This window comes from Aquarana catesbeiana, linkage group LG05 (genome assembly GCF_042186555.1).
Source record: "Aquarana catesbeiana isolate 2022-GZ linkage group LG05, ASM4218655v1, whole genome shotgun sequence".
Classification (NCBI taxonomy): domain Eukaryota; kingdom Metazoa; phylum Chordata; class Amphibia; order Anura; family Ranidae; genus Aquarana; species Aquarana catesbeiana.
In genome coordinates, this window is record NC_133328.1 from 17665850 (window position 1) to 17686173 (window position 20324).

The 20324-nt window shown below is 46.3% G+C and overlaps 1 protein-coding gene across 2 annotated transcripts in view; it reads right to left on the reverse strand.

Moving 5' to 3' along the window:
• VIPR1 (vasoactive intestinal peptide receptor 1) overlaps positions 1 to 20324 on the reverse strand; it is a 409687-nt gene that overhangs the window by 93278 nt on the left and 296085 nt on the right. For both annotated transcript variants that reach the window (XM_073629489.1, XM_073629491.1), the window contains one exon: positions 11648 to 11780. In XM_073629489.1, coding sequence (XP_073485590.1) covers positions 11648 to 11780 — 133 coding nt within the window. The remainder of the gene's footprint in view (positions 1 to 11647; positions 11781 to 20324) is intronic.

Here is a 20324-nt window from a genome sequence, read left to right on the forward strand (position 1 = left end):
CATTGACTTCTATGGGGAAACCCGCCTTTGATATGCCAGTGCTTTGGATTACAAGCATTCTCCTGGAACGGATTATGCTCATAATCCAAGGTTCCATTCTATATATAAAATAATATGCAAAGTGGTTGGAGGGAAGCTTCAAAATGGCAAACAATGTTTTTATTACAAATTAGGTGAGCACACTGCAGTTCCTCTTTAATGCAGCTCCTCGACAGATAGGAGGAATGTCTGTGGCAATGCAAAGAAACACAAGAGGGCGCTTCTAAGTGCAGTATGTAAGATCAATTTATTAATAAAAAAACAAATAATGCACCTCACATGTAGTAGAATAAAAAGCACTGATCATAAGCTCTGTTGCTGTCATCCAGAAACCCAGGCAGTGCAAAGATGATAGGGGCGCAGAAACCGCCAATAAAAAAGATATACTATACATTGGATCTTGCCTGCTGTTTTTTATCCAATTGCATACAGTGGGGATTGCATTTGATTCGGCCATTTCTGATTAATGCAGGCTCTCCTTCTTTTATGCGGCATACGGGGTAGTCTTTTACTGGAAGGTGTTGGGTACTGCACTCTGCGCTGCTTTACAATACGCCACTTTTGCAGACGGAGATCATGATTCATTATTAGGAGGACTCAGGAGGACCTTTTGTCTGCAGTAGGACTACACTAGAAAATACTGATTTTTAAGTGCAGAGTCCCCGGGTTGATGTTGAACATCACTTTTGAACTTGTGCTTTTTGGAACATTCAAGTGCCATACTCATCCTGTGCAGCCATGGATACAGACAGACAGTCTCGGGTTCAATGCCTTACAGAACACTCAAGCGGCAAAGTCGTCACCTAAAGACACAGCCTGGAAAATTTCCTGTATTTTAACTATTTAGGAAAACCCTCAGAATTCAGTTGTATTTCAGCCAGTATACTGATGGTGTATACATTGAATGTGAACTACCACATCAGTGAAGATCTAACTGAGACATACAAATTAAAGAAGAAGTGCAGAAATAAAAAAAAATAAATAAACCTACAAACTCATCTATATGGCTGCAGCATTGGTCCGCCACCAGCTCTAAGACCAATCAGCCATAACACGACCACCCACCTAATATTGAGTAGATCACCCTTTAGTCTCCAAAACAGCCCCGACTCATCGAGACATGGACTTCAGTAGACCTCTGAGGGTATGCTGTGGTATCTGGCACCAAGTAGTCAGTAGCCTGTAAGTTGTTAGGTGGGGCCTCCTTGGATCGGACTCGTTTTCCTGCACATCCCACAGATACGCAATAGACTTGAGATCTAGAGCAGGGTTCCTCAACCAGGGTTCCATGGATCCCTAGGGGGTTCCTCGAGCAATGAGCAATTTCTGCCTCTCAGATAAGTTCCTACTGATACCATTGCCCTTTCTAGCTATCTGTAAGGGGGCAATTCTTCCCAGTGACCACAAGTGTAAGGCGCATTCTCCCCATTGACCATTACACTAAAGTATTATGAGTTGGAGATATAGACATTTTTGGTAGGGGTTCCCTGAGACTGTTAAGTTATTTTGAAGGGTTCATCTGTGTTAAAAGGTTGAGAAAGGCTGATCTAGAGAATTTGAAGGCTACATCCACACCTCGACCTGGTTGTTTTGCTCCTCAAGCCCCTCTTGAATTTTAGACCAATCCACCTTCTTCCATTGCTCCGTGGTCCAGTTTTGATGCTCACGTGCACAGTGTAGGTCACTTTTGGCTGTGGACGCATGGGCACCCTGACCAGTCTGCAGCTACACAGCCCCATACACAGCAACCTGCGATGCTCTGTGTGTTCGGAACACCTTTCTATCAGAACCAGTATTCACTTTCTCCAGTAGCTGTTCTATTGGACTACACAGGCCAGCCTTCGCTCCCTGTGTCCATCATTGAGCCTTGGCTGCCCATGGCCCTGTCACCAGTTTGCTGCTTTTCCTTCCTTCAACCACTTTTGGTCAGTCCTGACCACTGCAGACTGGAAACATCCTATATAAGCTGCAGTGTTGGAATTGCTCTTACCCAATTGTCTCGCCATTACAATTTGATCCTTGTCAAAGTCACTCAAATCTATACACTTGCCCATTTTTTCTGCTTACACTTTCAGGTGCCATAGTAATGAGGTAATCAATGTCGTTCACTTAACCTGTCAATGGTCAGAATGTTATAGTTGTTCGGTGTGTGTGTGTATATATATATAGATATATATATATATACACACATATACACAATATTACCAAAAGTATTGGGACACCTGCCTTTACACGCACATGACCTTTAATGACATCCCAGTCTTAGTCCGTAGGGTTCAATATTGAGTTGGCCCACCCTTTGCAGCTATAACAGCTTCAACTCTTCTGGGAAGGCCGTCCACAAGGTTTAGGAGTGTGTCTATGGGAACGTTTGACCATTCTTCCAGAAGAGCATTTGTGAGGTCAGGCACTGATGTTGGACGAGAAGGCCTGGCTCGCAGTCTCCGCTCTAATTCATTCCAAAGCTGTTCTATCGGGTTGAGGTCAGGACTCAGTGCAGGCCAGTCAAGTTCCTCCTCGCTCATCCATGTCTTTATGGACCTTGCTTTGTGCACATGTCCAAATCATTTGGTGGAGGGGGGATTATGGTGTGGGGGTTGCTTTTCAGGGGTTGGGCTTGGCCCCTTAGTTCCAGTGAGAGAAGCATCAGCATACCAAGACAGACATTTTGGACAATTTTATGCTCCCAACTTTGTGGGAACAGTTTGGGGATGGCCCCTTCCTGTTCCAACATGACTGCGCACCAGTGCACAAAGCAAGGTCCATAAAGACATGGATGAGCGAGTTTGGGGTGGAGGAACTTGACTGGCCTGCACAGAGTCCTGACCTCAACCGATAGAACACCTTGGGGATGAATTCGAGCGGAGACTGCGAGCCAGGCCTTCTCGTCCAACATCAGTGCCTGACCTCACAAATGCTCCTTCTGGAAGAATGGTCAAACATTCCCATAGAATATAGGGACCATAGAGATGGTCCAAGGATAGTAAGATAACACACTTTTCTTTAGCATCTTTTGGGGGGATTCAGTTTTATATTTTATATACACAATTATTTTTGACATAATAAATCTGAGACTAATATATTATTATTAATATAGTTATAATATTTTTTATTGTATTTTTTATGTGCTCTTATTTACCGAGATCTCAACTACATTGATTACGGTTATCAGAGAGATATTGCATTACATCCTGTCCCGGTGAAGGTAAATGTTCACTAGGGGCACACAAACACCAACAAAGCCTGACAGAGGTTAGCCCTTCTACCCTCACCCTAGCCCTATACAAACTAAAAAGCCAAGTATCGGTTTGGCTTCTAAGTCAGGCCTTAGGGTGCTGTTTTTTGAAGCACCTGATTAGAGCCAGAGGCTCTAATAGGCTTCAAAATAGGGTGGGCTCTGGACGCAGAGGATGTGTCTGGAGACCACCCAGGTGTGTTGCAACAGCAAATGAATATACACTGATCCTCCTCCCGGCCAATTGGGAAGCTGGTCTGATACCCGTCACCCGATTGGCTGAAAGGACAGGCGATCCTATTGGATGCCTAGGAGGAGGGGACGAGACACACGGCGGAGGCAAGGAGGCGAAGACACAGGGAGCCGATGCCCGCCGCAGCCTGATGCCCGGCACAGCCCGATGTGCCCGGCGATGCCTGATCCCCGCTGCTGCCCAGATGGGGTAAGTGCCGGTGGACCGTCACACAGCGAGGAGAGGGGGAGTGTTTGAGGTGCCGGGGGAGGGGGTTGGGGGTGGTTGTTTGTTGCCCTCCCCCCCAAAAAAAAAACCCCCATCCTCCACTGGGAGTGGGTGCTCCTAAGTGCCGGTTCACACGGGGGCAACCCAACTTACAGCGCGACTTTGCAAGGCGATTTGGAGGCGACTTCAGCGCAACTTTGAGCGGCTTACAACGTGACTTCAAGTCGCCTCCAGGACAGGCGACTTTGCCTGTGGCCAATCAGAGCTAATCAGCTCTTGTGATGTAATTCTTGTTCCTGTTCTCTTCCTGGGTAAATTCTTTTCTTTTTCCTGTAAAGTCGCTTCACTATAGATGAGGATCCGACTTGGAGTGGACTACCATTGAAATCTATGGGTACAAGTCGCCGAGAAGTCGCTTTGAAGTAGTACAGGAACCTTTTCTGAAGTCGGAGCGACTTCAGTAGTGTACATTAAGACGGCTCTCATTAACTATAATGGAATTTCTTATGTCCAGCGACTTGGGGCGACTTGAGGTCTGACAAGTCGGATCCCAAGTCGCTGTCGTTTGAACCGGGCACTACTACAACGACTTGGGATCCGACTTGTCAGTCCTCAAGTCACCCCAAGTTGTTGGACATAAGAAATGCCATAGAAGTAAATGAGAGCCGTCTTAATGTACACTACTGAAGTCGCCCCGACTTCGGAAGAGGTTCCTCTACTACTTCTAGGCGACATGTACCCACAGATTTCAATGGAAGTCGCCTCCAAGTCGGATCTCCATCTATATTGAAGCGACCATACAGGAAAAAGAAAATAATTTACCCAGGTACTCCCCACGTTTACCCAGGGAACCCCCTCCCCCCCACAGAGCTGATTATCCTGTGATTGGCCACAGCCAAAAAGTCGCCTGTCCTGGTCCCGGAGGCAACGTCAAGTCGCGTTGCAAGCTGCGCAAAGTCACGATGAAGTCGCCTCCAAATCGCCTTGCAAAGTCGCGCTGTAAGTCGGGTTGCCCCGGTGTGAACCGGCACCAAGCAGGCTGTATTTGCATGCAGACCGCCCTAGGTGAAGCCAACACGTGATGCTGAGCCTCCATGGAAATCCAATAGGTGATAGGAGTCGGCCAGCAACGTTCTCCAGCAAGGAAATGAGGTGAGCTTGAGCTTGCTGTGACTTCCAGTGCACACTGTGAGAAGCTTATGCCGCGTACACACGACTGGTTTAGCCATCGGAAAAAACTCCGAAGGTTTCTCCGACGGAGCTCCGACGGAATTCCATTCAAGCGGTCTTGCCTACACGCGGTCAACCCAAAGTCCGACCGCCCAGAACGCGGTGACGTACAACACGTGCGACGGGACTAGAAAAAGGAAGTTCAATAGCCAGTAGCCAATAGCTTCCGTCTCGTACTTGCTTCAGAGCATGCGTCGTTTTTGGTCCGTCGGAACAGCATACAGACGAGAGGTTTTCCCGCTAGGAATTGGTTCCGGCAGAAATATTTAGAGCATGTTCTATTTCTAGGTCCGTCAGAATTTAAAAAAAAAAAAAAAGTCCGATGAGGCCTACACACGATCGGAATAGACGATGAAAAGCTTCCGTCGGACTTTTTCTGTCGGACATTCCGTTCGCGTGTACGCGGCTTTACAGTGTGCACTGACATCAGAGTAAGCACTTTCAGTACAGGAGAGGAGCGTTTACCAACGGTACTGAACTGAAGGGGAAGGCCGGAGCTCGGCTTTAGTTAGACGCAGTGATGGAACTCATCAATCTTTTTTTTCCCCGTTTTTATTTTGATTTACAGCTTCTCATTGTAAAAGGAAAAAAAAAAAAACAAAAAACAAAAAATAAGCCTTGCGTAGGAGAGAAAAATATAACGTATCAAAAATGTGCGACATCAAATATAGATCATACGCCTCCAGCTGCTCTTTCCGGTTCCACAATAAAATTCGTTCATTTGTGAAAACTCATCGTTGCCGACTCCCTCCCGGGGAGGTGAGAGGAGAAGAGAAGTCTACCCAACGAAGGAAAGTGAGAAATGCTGGACAGGTTTTAAACGGCGATTCATTTATCTGGAGAAATGCGTTCCATTACAGGTCGGCTCAGAGAATTCCAATATCCCGCTCTTCGAATCCATGAACAATTCCTCCTGGGAAAATGCCATCTGCCGTGTAGACGATCTGGCAGCTGCCGTGCCAACACATTACTCATGGTACACTGGGACGTGATTTCAGTAGCAGAAACGGAAAGCTAGGTATAGATCGAAATAAAGGCCAAAGGTTTCTATTGTAGCAGAAGTTAGATTGATGGGCGTCAACGCTACAGTGGAAACTTTTTGCCTCTTTTTTTATCCTTACCGGTTTCCTCTGACCATGCTGATTTTTCCAAAGTGGACCGAGGACTGGACTACCCTGAGACTGCATGGAGACATACTCTATATTACCAAAAGTATTGGGACCAGTGGCGTCGCTAGGGGGTGGCTTTTGGGGCTATAGCCCCGAATCTGGGGCCCAGAGTCTCAGCAGTGGTCCCCGAGGGGAGGCTCTCTGGGGACCCTGATGTAGGTGGGGGACTCTCTGGGAACCCTGATGTCAGTGGGGGGGGATATATACACACACACATGTATATTACTGTATATACATGTATATGCCCGCCCAAGCGTATGACTTTCTTTACTACACTGCTATGGGCTCTAGCCCCAAATCTTTTGTAGACCTAGCAACGCCCCTGATTGGGACCATAGAACCATAAAAGAAATGGTATACCCAACCTTTGATGAGTTTCCTCAACAAATACACTATGTTGCCAAAAGTATTGTGACGCCTGCCTTTACACATACATGAATTTTAACGACATCCCAGTCTTATGCCCCGTACGCACGATCGGAAATGCTGCCAGCAAAACTCTGATGAGAGCTTTTGGTCGGAAAATGTGACCGTGTGTATGCTCCATCTGACTTTTGCTGGAGGAATTCCAGCCAGCAAAAGATTAAGAGCATGTTCTCAATTTTTCGGTCGGAAAAAGTTCCGATCGGAAATTCCAATTGTCTGTGCCAATTCCGACGCGTAAAATTCCTCTGCATGCTCGGAAACAATGAACTTCATTTTCTCGGCTCATCGTAGTGTTATACGTCACCGCGTTCTTGATGGTCGAAAGTTCAGCGAACTTTTGTGTGACCGTGTGTATGCAAGCCAAGCTTGAGCGGAATTCTGTCGGAAAAACCATTCAAGATTTTTCCGACGGAAATTCCGCTCATGTGTATGCGGCATTAGTCCATAGGCTGCAATGTTGAGTTGCCCCCCCCGCAGCTATAAGAGCTTTAACTCTTCTGGGAAGGCTGTCCACAAGGTTTAGGAGTGTGTCTATGGGAATGTTTGACCATTCTTCCAGAAGAGCATTTGTGAGGTCAGGCACTGACGTTGGACAAGAAGGCCTGGCTCACAGTCTCCGCTCTAATTCATCCCAAAGGTGTTCTATCGGTGTTGAGGAGCAGGACTCTGCAGGCCAGTCAAGTTCCTCCACCCCAAACTCGCTCATCCATGTCTTTATGGACCTTGCCTTGTGCACTGGTCCAAATCATTTGGTGGTGGTGGGGGATTATGGTGTGGGGTTGTTTTTCAGGTGTTGGGCTTAGTTCCAGTGAAGGGAACTCTTAAGACGTCAGCATACCAAGACATTTTGGACAATTTCATGCTCCCAACTTTGTGGAAACTGTTTGGGGATGGCCCCTTCCTGTTCCAAGATGACTGCGCACCAGTGCACAAAGCAAGGTCCATAAAGACATGGAGGAGCGAGTTTGGGGTGGAGGAACTTGACTGTCCTCCACCCCACTGTTCTGACCTCAACCCGATAGAACACCTTTGGGATGAATTAGAGCGAAGACTGCGAGCCAGGCCTTCTCGTCCAACTTTAGTGCCTGACCTCACAAATGCTATTCTGGAAGAATTGTCAAACAAACATTCCTATAGACACACTCCTAAACCTTGTGGACAGCCCTTCCCAGAAGAGTTGAAGTTGTTATAGCTGTAAAAGGGTGGACCAACTATTGAACCCTACGGACTAAGACTGGGATGCCATTAAAGTTCATGTGTGTGTGTAAAGGCAGGCGTTTCAATACTTTTGGTAATATAGTGTATGCCTCCATGCAGTTGCTGGAATGGTCACTCTCAGGGTACCCCAGTCCTAGGTCCACTTGGGAAATATCAGCATGGTCATAGGAAACTCAACAAACGTTGGGTATACCATTTATGTTATGGTTATTCACAGTCTCGCCAGATGTAACTATATGGCTTCATTCAGACGGAAGTTGACCATTGTTTGGATATGTGCACCTGCTCCTCCGGGTGCAGGCACAATAATAAAAAATGTGGCCTGCACACAAAACAGGTGTCAACACCTGTTTAAATGAAGTCTTACTCTTCTTGATTTTTTTTTTTTATATTAGTTAGGTTTACTGCACAATAAGGGCTCTCTTACCTTCCCTTTTTTTTTGAAGTGTATGAGTTTCTATGTTCCCTTACTCCGAGAATCACAAAAATAAAACTATATAGAATAGAAAGGTTGCTGTGGTACTCTCAGAAACCGTGCCAGGACTTCCAATGGTACTCCCAGAATTCCTGCCAGGACTTCCAATGGTACTCTCAAAATTACTGCCAGGCCTTCCAATGGTACTTCCAGAATCTCTGTCAGGACTTCCAATGGTACTCCCAGAATTCCTGCCAGGACTTCCAATGGTACTCTCAAAATTACTGCCAGGCCTTCCAATGGTACTTCCAGAATCTCTGTCAGGACTTCCAATGGTACTTCAAATTTTCTGCCTGGAATTCCAATGGTACTCTCAGAAACTGAGAAACCCTACTAGGACTTCCAATGGTAGTCCCAGAATTCCTGCCAGGACTTCCAATGGTGCTCCCAAAATTACTGCCAGGCCTCCCAATGGTACTCCCGGAATCTCTGTCAGGACTTCCAATGGTACTTCAAAATTTCTGCCTGGAATTCCAATGGTACTCCCAAAATCCCTGCCTGAACTTCCAATGGTACTCCTAAAATCCCTGCCAGGACTTCCAATTGTACTTACAGAATCCCTGCCAGGACTTCCAATGGTACTCACAGAATCCCTGCCAGGACTTCCAATGGAACTCACAGAATCCCTGCCAGGACTTCCAATGGTACTCACAGTATCCATGCCAGGACTTCCAATGGTACTCACAGAATCTTTGCCAGGACTTCCAATGGTACTCACATAATCCCTGCCAGGACTTCCAATTGTACTTGCAAAAATCCTGCCAGACTTCCAATGGTACTCACAGAAGTTCTGCCAGGACTTCCAATGGCACTCACAGAATCCCTGCCAGGATTTCCAATGGTAAGCAAAAAAAAAAACCCCTGCCAGGACTTCCAGAGATTTCCAGTAACAACACTAGGAAATTGTTTGGGTACAGCGTTGCACGGCCGCGCAATTGTCAGGTAAAATAACGCAGTGCGTATCGCAAAAAATGGCCTAATCATTAAGGTGGTAAAACCTTCCGGGGCTGAAGTGGTAAATGAAGAAAAAAGGAGTGTGTTAAAAAATAAATTATAATAAAACAAAACAAATTTTTTTTTTTTTTAAATAACCACGTTACCCCCGTACACACATGTGTTGCACCACGTATGTGAGGTATCACTGCAAATGTCAGAGCAATAATTCTAGAGCCATCATTCACCTTTAACCCAAAGCTAATAACCTGTAAAGGCTTTGAAAGTATCACCTTTTTTTTGCGATTTCACAGGCACGCACAATTTTAACGCTTGACATGTTTGGTATCAAGTTACTCAACGATATCCCATCTTTTATATTTTACAAAAAATAATATAGTGTTTATTGACAATAAAATGAATGTTAGTGTATTTTTTCCTGAAAATATGAGTTTGATAAACAAACGCAAATATCATGCGACTGTCAGGATTCAACAGCAGGGATGGCCAGATCTGCGTGGTTACAGACTGTGGACCAGACTGTCTATTCTGCTTCAAGTGAGCTTTATTTACAATGCAACAAAATTCATCCAGACACCAGCACACAGCAAACATAAATTATAAGTGCACCAAAATCCCAGTGACAGAATACCCGACTAATCAACCCAACAAACAGAAAGCCTAACTAACCACTTACCGACCGCCCCATAGGAGATCTACTGCTACAGGGTGGCCATTCTGTGCAGAATCACATATATATATATATATATATATATATATATATATATATTACTATATGATTACTCACAGCAGAAGCCGATCAGTGGGTGCCGGGCACTGGATGTCTGCCAGCACCCACCGATCGTCGGTAAAAGACACAGGACGGAACATTGAATTTTTATATTACATTTTTATTTACAGCACAAACAATATACACCACAGAGGTGATCAAATACCACCAAAAGAAAGCTCTATTTGTGAAAAAAAACCGTCATCAATTTTATTTGGGTACAGCGTCGCACAACCGCGCAATTGTCAGTTAAAGTAACGCAGTGCCTTATCGCAAAAAAAACGACCTGGTCATGAAGGGGATTAAATCTTCCGGCGCTGAAGTGGTTAAGTAAGATTTATTTACAGTGCAAAAAATATTATCTAAACACCAGCACACAGCAAACATAAAATATAAGTTAATCAAAAACCCAGTGACAGAATACCTAACTGATCAACCCAACAAACAGAAAGCCTAACTGACAACAAACTATATACAATATATACAAAACGGGGAGCACAGAAAAGCAGGGGAAAACTGGGGGGTGCAAGTAGCAGATGGGAAGGGGGAACCAAAACTGGGGTGGGAAAGAATGTACAAAGCAACAGGGTACAGGGCAGGAACAAGATTAGTATCAATGGCAAATGGAATCTGGCAGCAACAAAACACTAGAGCCAGAGGCACTAGTAGGGGAGGATCTAAATACCTTACCAGCAGCCAGCATCAGGTTAAAACTGGAGGTGCAAAAAGCAGATGGGAAAGGGGGAACCAAAACTAGGGTCATCAACAAGGGAAAGAACGTACAAAGCAACAGGGTACAGGGCAGGAGCAAGATTCGGATCAATGGCAAATGGAATCTGGAAGCAGCAAAACACTAGAGCCAGAGGCACTAGTAGGTGAGGATCTAAATACTTTACCAGCAACCAGCGTCAGGTTAAAACTGGAGGTACAAAAAGCAGATGAAAAAGGGGGTACCAAAACTGGGGTCACCAACAAGGGAAAGAACGTACAAAGCAACAGGGTACAGGGCAGGAGCAAGATCAGGATCAATGGCAAATGGAATCTGGCAGCAGCAAAATACTAGAGCCAGAGGCACTAGTAGGGGAGGCTCTAAATACCTTACCAGCAGCCAGCATCAGGTGAAAACTGAAGGTGCAAAGAGCAGATGGGGAACCAAAACTGGGGTCATCAACAAGGGAAAGCACGTACAAGGCAACAGGGTACAGGGCAGGAGCAAGATCAGGATCAATGGCAAATGGAATCTGGCAGCAGCAAAACACTAGAGCCAGAGGCACTAGTAGGGGAGGATCTAAATACCTTACCAGCAGCCAGACGAAAACTGATTACTGGGATCTGCTGGCTGCTGGAAGACACCCGCTGGTGGACACCGAAACTACAACCTTCCACGCTGGGAAGCACAGTGCCAGTCCTGGCAGCGACATAATAAATATGCAATAGTCAACGTTTTAATTCACCAGGGCCTCCGCTTTCAGAAAATATATAATAGTTGGGGCGTTTCAAATAATTTGCAGAAATTAAAAATTAAAGTGGTTGAATAAAAAAAAAAAAAATAATAATTTTTGTACATTAATTAATAAGTTTTGCAAAAATACAAAATAAGACAATATCCATTTTTTTTTCTTGGAAGGACAATGGGAACAGATGGTGATCTTGAAAACAAACTGGAACTCACCGATCCCACGTGGCAGTGATCTGATTCTCCGCTTTCAAAAAGGACGATGTCCTTGATGAACACAGCGATGGCTCTCATGATAAAAGACATGAACAGGTGCATGTGGATGTAATTCCTGGTACAATGAAGCTTCCTGTGTAAGAAGGAGAAACACAATGTTACCAATTAGAGATTTGTTATTTATTTTTGTGTATATGGGATGTGCATGTAAATTCGATCTGTAAATAATCTCATGAGTAGTCAGGGTTTAAAGTATAACATATCATAATCTTTAGCACGAATGTGTCATTTCAATGGTAACTTTCAATCATTTTAAATCTGCAGCTTCCATAAAATAATCCCCGGTGATCCTGCAATAGAGGTGCTTATTCAGTCACTTCCTGTTTTTCGGACGACAACGCCTGGTCCCTCCCTCCCAGGTTGCTCGCCTGCGTTGTCACCGGCTTCCGATGAAAACAAAGGGCTCATTCACACTTACTATGGTCTCTGAAGGGGCGATCCACGTTGGGATTGTTCTTCAGAGAGCATCTGACAGGCGATGAGGAAGCGTTGTATCTCCTTTTGTCTCTGTATCTGAATCGAAAAACAATTTTACTGGGTGTGTTATTTTCCTATATTCCCCCGCATGTCAAACTGAGCTTAGTTGAGGTGCTGTCAATCCAATCCAACATGTTTCAGGCACTGGGAGCTGGGGGTCTTTAGAACATGATAAAAAAACAGGAGCACATGGAGGACGTTAGCAGCATGGTGATGCTTCATTATAGACTGGTGAACACGCTCCATGTGTTTAGTGTAACCCCCCACCCCCCAAATCTCTTCTATGGGTGTCACCGGGACAGGAAGTGAGAAAAAATCTCCTTAAAGTGGTTGTAAACCCTTACACACTACTTTTCGATACAGGTAAGCCTATAAAAAGGATTACCTGTAGGTACTGGAAATATCTCCTAAACTTGCACGGTAGAACACTTTTGGGATGAATTAGAGTGGAGACTGCGAGCCGGGCCTTCTCGCCCAACATCAGTGCCTGACCTCACAAATGCGCTTCTGGAAGGATGGTCAAACATTCCCATAGACACTCCTAAACCTTGTGGACAGCCTTCCCAGAAGAGTTGAAGCTGTTATAGCTGCAAAGGGAGGGCCAACTCCATATTGAACCCTACAGACTAAGACGCCATTAAAGTTCAGGTGCGTGTAAAGGCAGGCGTCCCAATACTTTTGATAAAACAGTGTATTTTTTTTTCACGAAAGCGGAGTTGGAGCTTTAATAAAATAAAGGTGAAACGAGGTGGGTTTGTTGTTTTGCTAGAAATGTCAGGACTTATTCCGCAGTCTGCTCTCAGACACCCCGAACACCTTCTGAATTCATCCGGCCTCAAGCGAGAGCAATTCTATCTCCCTGCGAGCCCAGAGATAAGGAAACGGCAATTAAAGTGCCAAACTGTTAAGAAAAGGTGTCACCGCCGCTGAGATATCGCCAGACACCTTTCAAAACCATTGTCGCACCACGCTTTGATATTAGCGGGAGGAACCTGAGAGCGAATCGCGATGGAAACAAATTATGGGACAAGAACAATTTTTTTTTTTTTAAACCATATAAAGCTCTCCACACTTCAGTTCTTCCTCCGCCATCCATTAGCCGGAAGGGAACGGTGTACTTTGCTCTGGCGTTGAATGCCCATCAGACGGAGAAGTGCCCATCAGTCGTCATCTTATAATCCACTTATTTGGAGATTGACTTGAAGGAGCTACAGATGCCACTTCATCACCACTGATTACTGTCAGCGGACAATTGGGAAATAAGTGACCCAGGTGCGCAAAGAACAACGTTCGTCGTCCAATTCCCCTCCGTAATCTGCTCCGCTAATTAGAAATCCTCATCGTGGGTGAGAAGAGACAAAGTATCAATCGCTGCAAATTACTTTCTACAATGATGTGACCAGTGTTTTCACCAACTGATGTTTTATGTGATGTTTATTTTTTATTATTATATATATTTATTTATATTATTATCATTATTATTATGAGAGAAAAAACAATGACAGCTCTTAAACTCTGCTAAACGCCGGTGACCCCGAACATCCATTTCTGGGGTCCCCCGGCGGCTCTCGCGGCTCCTCCCCACATTAGAGAACCCCCTAGGAGAGGTGCTCTCCCGAGGGGGTTACCTAGCGGGCGCGCTCCCGCATCCAGCATTCGGCGTCCATGGACGCCGAATGCAGGACTCGGCCCCACCTCCCGCGTCTTTGGATTTGATTGACAGCAGAGGGAGCCAATGGCTGCGCTGCTATCAATCTATCCAATCAAGAGCCGGGAACCCGTGGAGAGAGGGACGACGGGGATGCGCCAACGGAAATTCGGGGCTCAGGTAAAACGGGGGGGGGGGTGGGCTAGGGGGCCGGTGACTGCAAGGTGTTTTTTCACCATAATTCATGGGATGCATCAAGGTGAAAAAACACAAGCCTTTACAACCCCTTTAAACCAGGAGGAGAGGGCTGGGAAGAAAGGATAAGTCATCAGCTGTCAGCAGGGCTCCCCGCTGACAGCTGAATGTAAAAAAAAAAAAAAAAAAAAAGTTGCCGGCAATAAAAAGTTGTGGAAAGAAAAAACAGCCCCCGATCCATACAAGGCCCTTCCGGTTGGGTATGGTTTTTAAGGGGAACCCCATGCCAAAAAAGAAAAGGGCGTGGGGTCCCCCCCAGAATCCATACCAGACCCTTATATCTGAGAAAGCAGTCTGGCAGGCCAGGAAAAGGGGAGTGGGAGAGCGAGCCCCCCCCTCCTGAACTATGCCAGGCTACATGTCCTCAACATGGGGGGTGCTTTGGGGCAGCGGGGCTCTGCCCTCCTCCCAAAGCACCTTGTTTCCATGTTGATGGGGACAAGGGCCTCTTCCCCAAAACCCTGGCCGGTAGCTGTGTGGATCTGCAGGCAGGGGGCCCCCAGATTCAAGCCCCCCCCCAGTGAATGAGTAGGGGGTACATTGTACCCCTTACTCATTCACGCCAAAAAAACAAGTGTAGTGTAAAAAAAACACAGGAGGCAGTTTTTGACAAGTCTTTTATTAAACCCCCCCCCCCCAAAAAAAAAAAAATGTCCACCAGTATAGATCAATCGTCAATCACAATGCTCCCTGCCACCACCGACCCGAAGGAAGAAAAAAAAAAAGCTCCGGTCCCGACAAAGGCTACCGTCGCCTGACAGCTCCGCCGCCTCCTAACGCTAAATAAATGAAGGGGCGGGGCCACTGAGGGCATGCTGGGTTGGTGACATCAAAAGGGGCGTGGCCACCCAGTGTCATTACCGGGTAGCCCAGCCCCTTTGTTTGTTTAGCGGCAGGAGGTGGCAGAACTGTCAAACACGGAGGCAGCCTTTGTCAGGTGTGGACCTTTTACATACATACTCATATACATAGGTGGGAGAGGGTGGCTGGGATCTGAAAGAAGCATAAAGGGAACTAAGGGGGGCTTCCAGATTCCAATAAGTCACCTCCCGCCTCCCCCACATGCGCCAGGCCAGGGTTAGGGGGAAGAGGCGAATCACCAACACAAACTGCAACAATAATCCCCTGCGCATGAGTGAGATAACCACATACGGAATATAGCTCTGTTGCAAAGATGGATAATTCTCTTGAAGCCTTGCTGCTCCTTTAGGACTGGGGTTGTCCTGAGAACACTGCAAGGATAAATGAAAAAAAGAGGGCACACTGGCCTAGTGCATTATCCCACAAAATGTTGTTATTAGTCAATAAAATAAATAAGTACTACTTACAAGCACAAGTAGTAAAAGCGCTCATCGGGCCACTCAACATGGTTACACTCCCCCAGACTCTCCGATAACTTGAGCAGAGCCCCTGATGAAGAAGGTCATTCCTTCGAAACACGTCAGCCAGCAGGGACCCTGGTGAGGTCCCCTTTAGGCTTTAGTTGTTGGAGAATCTGGAAGAGTGCAACCAGATTAAGTGGCCCAATGAGCGCCTATACTACCTATGCTTGTGAGTAGTACTTATTGACTCCTTACCATTTTGGGGGGGTGAAGCACTAGGCCAGTGCACCCTCTTTCTTTCATCATCTATCCTTATTTTGTGGGGAAGAGGTCCTTGTCTTTATCATTGGGGGGGGGGGGGGGCCGCCCCCCCCCCCCCTCTTTTCCTGGTCTGCCAGGCTGCTTGCTCGGATAAGAGTCTTTTTTTTGGCAGGAGGTTCCCCCTTAAAATCCATATCCAACCCGAAGGACCTGGTATGGATTGGATGGGGGGACACCATACTGTTTTTTTTCACAGTTTTTCATTGCTGGCAACTGTTTTTTTTATTTTTTACATTCAGCTGTCAGCGGGGAATCTCGCTGACAGCTGACGACTCATCCGTTAAGGACGCGGCAGCCGGCTTCCTGGCCCACTCCTGACCAACCAGCTATTTACTGGTTGTTGAGGACCCCCCGGTGGGCGTGCTCCTTAACGCTAACGCTACTAAACATCGCCTACACACTGTGCTAAACATTGCTAAACTCCGGCAAAAAGCGCTAAACTTTTTTAGGTTTCTAGTGTGCATGAAGCTTTATTATTAACCGCTTGTCGACCAGCCGCCGTCATTATACTGCGGCAGGTCGGCACGATCCCGCGAACCGTTGTAGCTGTACGACGGCTCGAGGGATCGGGATAGCAGGCGCGCGCGCCCGTTGCACTGCGGGGGGGGTGCCGATGCTTGTGGCCAACAGTCGCGATGATCGCCGGCCATGAGCGACCGTGAGCACGAGAGGCAGAACAGGGAAGTGTGTGTACAAATCCCTGTTCTGGGAGGAGTGACAGATCGTGTGTTCCTATTAGCTAGGAATCACGATCCGTCACTTCCTCCAGTCAATCCCCTCCCCCTACAGATAGAAACCCCTCCCAGGGAACGCACTTAACCCCTTGATCGCCCCCTAGTGTTAACCCCTTCCCTGCTAGTGACATTTTTACAGTAATTAATGCATTTTTATAGCACTGATCGCTGTATAAATGGTAGAGGTCCCAAAAATGTGTCAAAAGTGTCTGATGTGTCCGCCATAATGTCGCAGTCATGATAAAAATCGCAGATACTAGTAAAAAATAAATAAATAAATAAAAAAGGCCATAAATCTACCCCCTATATTGTAGACGCTATAACTTTTGCGCAAACCAATCAATATACACTTTTTGTGATTTTTTTTACCAAAAATATGTAGAAGAATACATATCGGCCTAAACCGAGAAAAAAATGTGCTTTTTTTAAAAAAAATGGGGATATTTATTATAGCAAAAAGTACAAAATATTGTGTTTTTTTCAAAATTTTGAAAAAATTTTTTTTTTGTTTATAGCGCAAAAAATAAAAACCACAGAGGCGATCAAATACCACCAAAAGAAAGCTCTATTTGTTTGGGTGCAATGACGCACGACCGCGCAATTGTCAGTTAAAGCGACGCAGTGCCGTATCGCAATAAAAACGCCCAGTCATTGAGCAGTCAAACCTTCCGGGCCTGAAGTGGTTAAACCGTACAAATAAAAGCCGATCGTTGTAAGCTTTCCCGGCCGTGTTATATTGCTTGTCCGATCCCCTGTAAACTGTCACTTATGCTGGACAGCTTGGCCCGTTACAGTACGTGGAAGAAGGATGGATCTGCCGGCATGTGAACCGGGGCTAAATGTAGCACATTCCAAACAACATCCGAGGAGAAGTCTGCGAGATCATTCCACATCATTTGAGATGTCAAGGAAGAGTGTCTGCTTCATATACAATACAGAAAGGCCTCCGCATCTCGTGATACCGCTGTATATTCTGGTCACCGATACCCATCAATGACATCATCGGAGGTCAGGGAAGTTCATGGTAAGTCAACTATTTCATATAAACTGAAATTATCACAGATCTGAATAGGAGAAGAATGAAAAGGATCTGTACTCTCCACTCCTGTACTCTATTATTTCACTTTGTATCAAACTTTGCACAAAGCAAGGTCCATAAAGACGTGGATGAGTGAGTTTGTGGTGGAGGAACTTGACTGGCCTGCGTAATCGGGTTGAGGTCATAACTCTGTGAAGGCCGGTCAAGTTCCTCCACCCCAAGCTTGCTCATCCATATCTTTATGGACCTTGTTATGGCCATAAGTGCCATGGTCAGGCACTGATGAAGTGCTGGCTCGTAGTCTCCACTCTAATTCATCCCGAATGCGTTCTATTGGGTTCAGGTCAGGCCAGTCAAGTTCCTTCACCCCAAACTCGCTCATCCATGTCTTTATGGACCTTGCTTTGTGCACTGGTGCGCAGTCATGTTGGAACAGGAAGGGGCCATCCCCAAACTGTTCCCACAAAGTTGGGAGCATGAAATTGTCCAACATGTTTTGGTATACTGACGCCTTAAGAGTTCCCTTCACTGGAACTAAGGGGCCAAGCCCAACCCCTGAAAAAACGACCCAACACCATAATCCCCCCCTCCACCAAATGATTTGGACCAGAGCACAAAGCAAGGTCCATAAAGACATGGATGAGTGAGTTTGGGGTGGAGGGACTTGACTGGCCTGCACAGAGTCCTGACCTCAACCCGATAGAACACTTTGGGATAACTAAGGATACTGCAGCCGCGGCCGCGTTGGCAGTAAAGCCCCACTCGTTTTAAGTGGCGCTTTACCATCGTTTTATCGGCGCTTTTCGCCTGATAGCTGAACCGCCCGTGTTGCAGCGCTTCCGAATCGCTTTTCAGGTGCTTCAGAAGCGCTGCCCATTCAATCCAATGGGCAGGAGAGCTGTATACAGCGCTCCCATCCCCCCCCCACCCCCCACACACACACAAAGATGCTGCATGCAGGACTTTTTTTTCCAGTCCCACAAGCGCACCGACCCAGTGTGAAAGTACTCGGGTTTTCACACTAGGGAGGCATGAGAGGCAGTTTCCAGGTGTTGTTTTTAGCGCTAAAATGCCTGAAAACTGCCTTCAGTGTGAAAGTAGCCTTAGAGCGGAGACTGCGAGCCAGGCCTTCTCTTCCAACATCAGTGCCTGACCTCACAAATGCTCTTCTGGAAGAATGGTCAAACATTCTCATAGACACACTCCTAAACCTTGTGGACAGCCTTCCCAGAAAATTTAAGCTGTTATAGCTGCAAAGGGTGGGCCAACTCAATATTGAACCCTACGGACTAAGACTGGGATGTCATTAAAGTTCATGTGCGTGTAAAGGCAGGCGTCCCAATACTTTTGACAATATAGTGTATTTCCATAGGTGACGATTTAAAAGCTTTAACAGGTTACCAGTTTAGAGTTACAGAGGAGGTCTAGTGCTAGAATTATCGCTCTCGCTCTAATGTTAGCGGTGATACCTCACTTGTGTGGTGCGATCACCGTGTACATCTGCATGCGCATTCCCATTTGTCCATTTTTTTTTTTACACCGGGGTTGATTTACTTAAACCGGAGAGTGCAAAATCTGGCCCGGCTCCGCATTGTGGCTAATCAGCATCTAATTTCAGATTTTTCAATGAAAAAATTGGAAGTTGATTCGTTTCTTTGCAGAGCTGCACCAGATTTTGCAGTTTTAGTAAATCACCCCCACTGTACCTTTAATTTTTAGATTTTTTTTAATGAACTTTATTCCTATCACAAGGGATGAACAATATCCATTGTGATAGCATGGGTGGTGACAGGTCCTCTTTATGGAGAGATCTGGGGTCTATTGGACACAATGGGCTCGATTTACTAAAGGCAAATAGACTGGGCACTTTGCAAAAGGCAGCGGCACTCTGCAAGTGTAGTTGTTCCAGAGCTTAGTAAAGGAGCGGAAGCTCTGCTGACTTCCATCATCCAATCACGTACAAGCAAAAAAAAAAAAAAATGGTTTCTTTTATTTTCCTTGCGTGTGATTGGGTATTCTTTGCAAAGTGAAGATTTACCTCATTTATTAAGCTCTGAAGCAACTGCAAAGTGCACAGCTTATTTGCCTTTATTAGCTTCTTCAGATCCGCGATATAGGCGAATGACGGCTACAGCGCAGACCTGCTTTACCGGGAGTACATCTATTGACGTCCTCCCCTGCAGGGCGTGCGCGGCGCTCTCTGTGATCAGTGGGTCTATGAGACTCGGCTGATCACAGATCGGAGTAAGGGGCCAATCCCTTACCACGTGATCAGCTGTCGGCCAATGACAGCTGATCATGTGATGTAAACAGAGCCGGTAATCGGCTATTTTTTCTCCTTGCGCTGACAGCGTGAGGAGAAAAAAAAAAGCAGATCACCGGCGGCTCTCAAAGGGACATCGGTCCCGATCAAGGAGAGCTGTCGCCAGCTCATCTGTGCCCACCTGTGCCATCTACCAGTGCACAACAGTGCCGCCTACCAGTACACACCAGTGTCACCCATCAGTGCCCACAGTACCACCCATCAGTGTCACCAATCAGTGCCTCATCAACAGTGCTGCCCATCAGTGTCACCTACCAGTGCCCATTAGTAATACCTATCAGTAACACCTATCAGTGCCCTTCAGTGCCACCCATCAGGGCCATCTTATCAGTGGCCATCAATGCTGCCTTATCTGTGCCCATCAGTACCATCTTATCTGTCCCCATCAGTGCCGCCTTATCTGTCCCCATCAGTGCCGCCTTATCTGTCCCCATCAGTGCCGCCTTATCTGTCCCCATCAGTGCCGCCTTATCTGTCCCCATCAGTGCCGCCTTATCT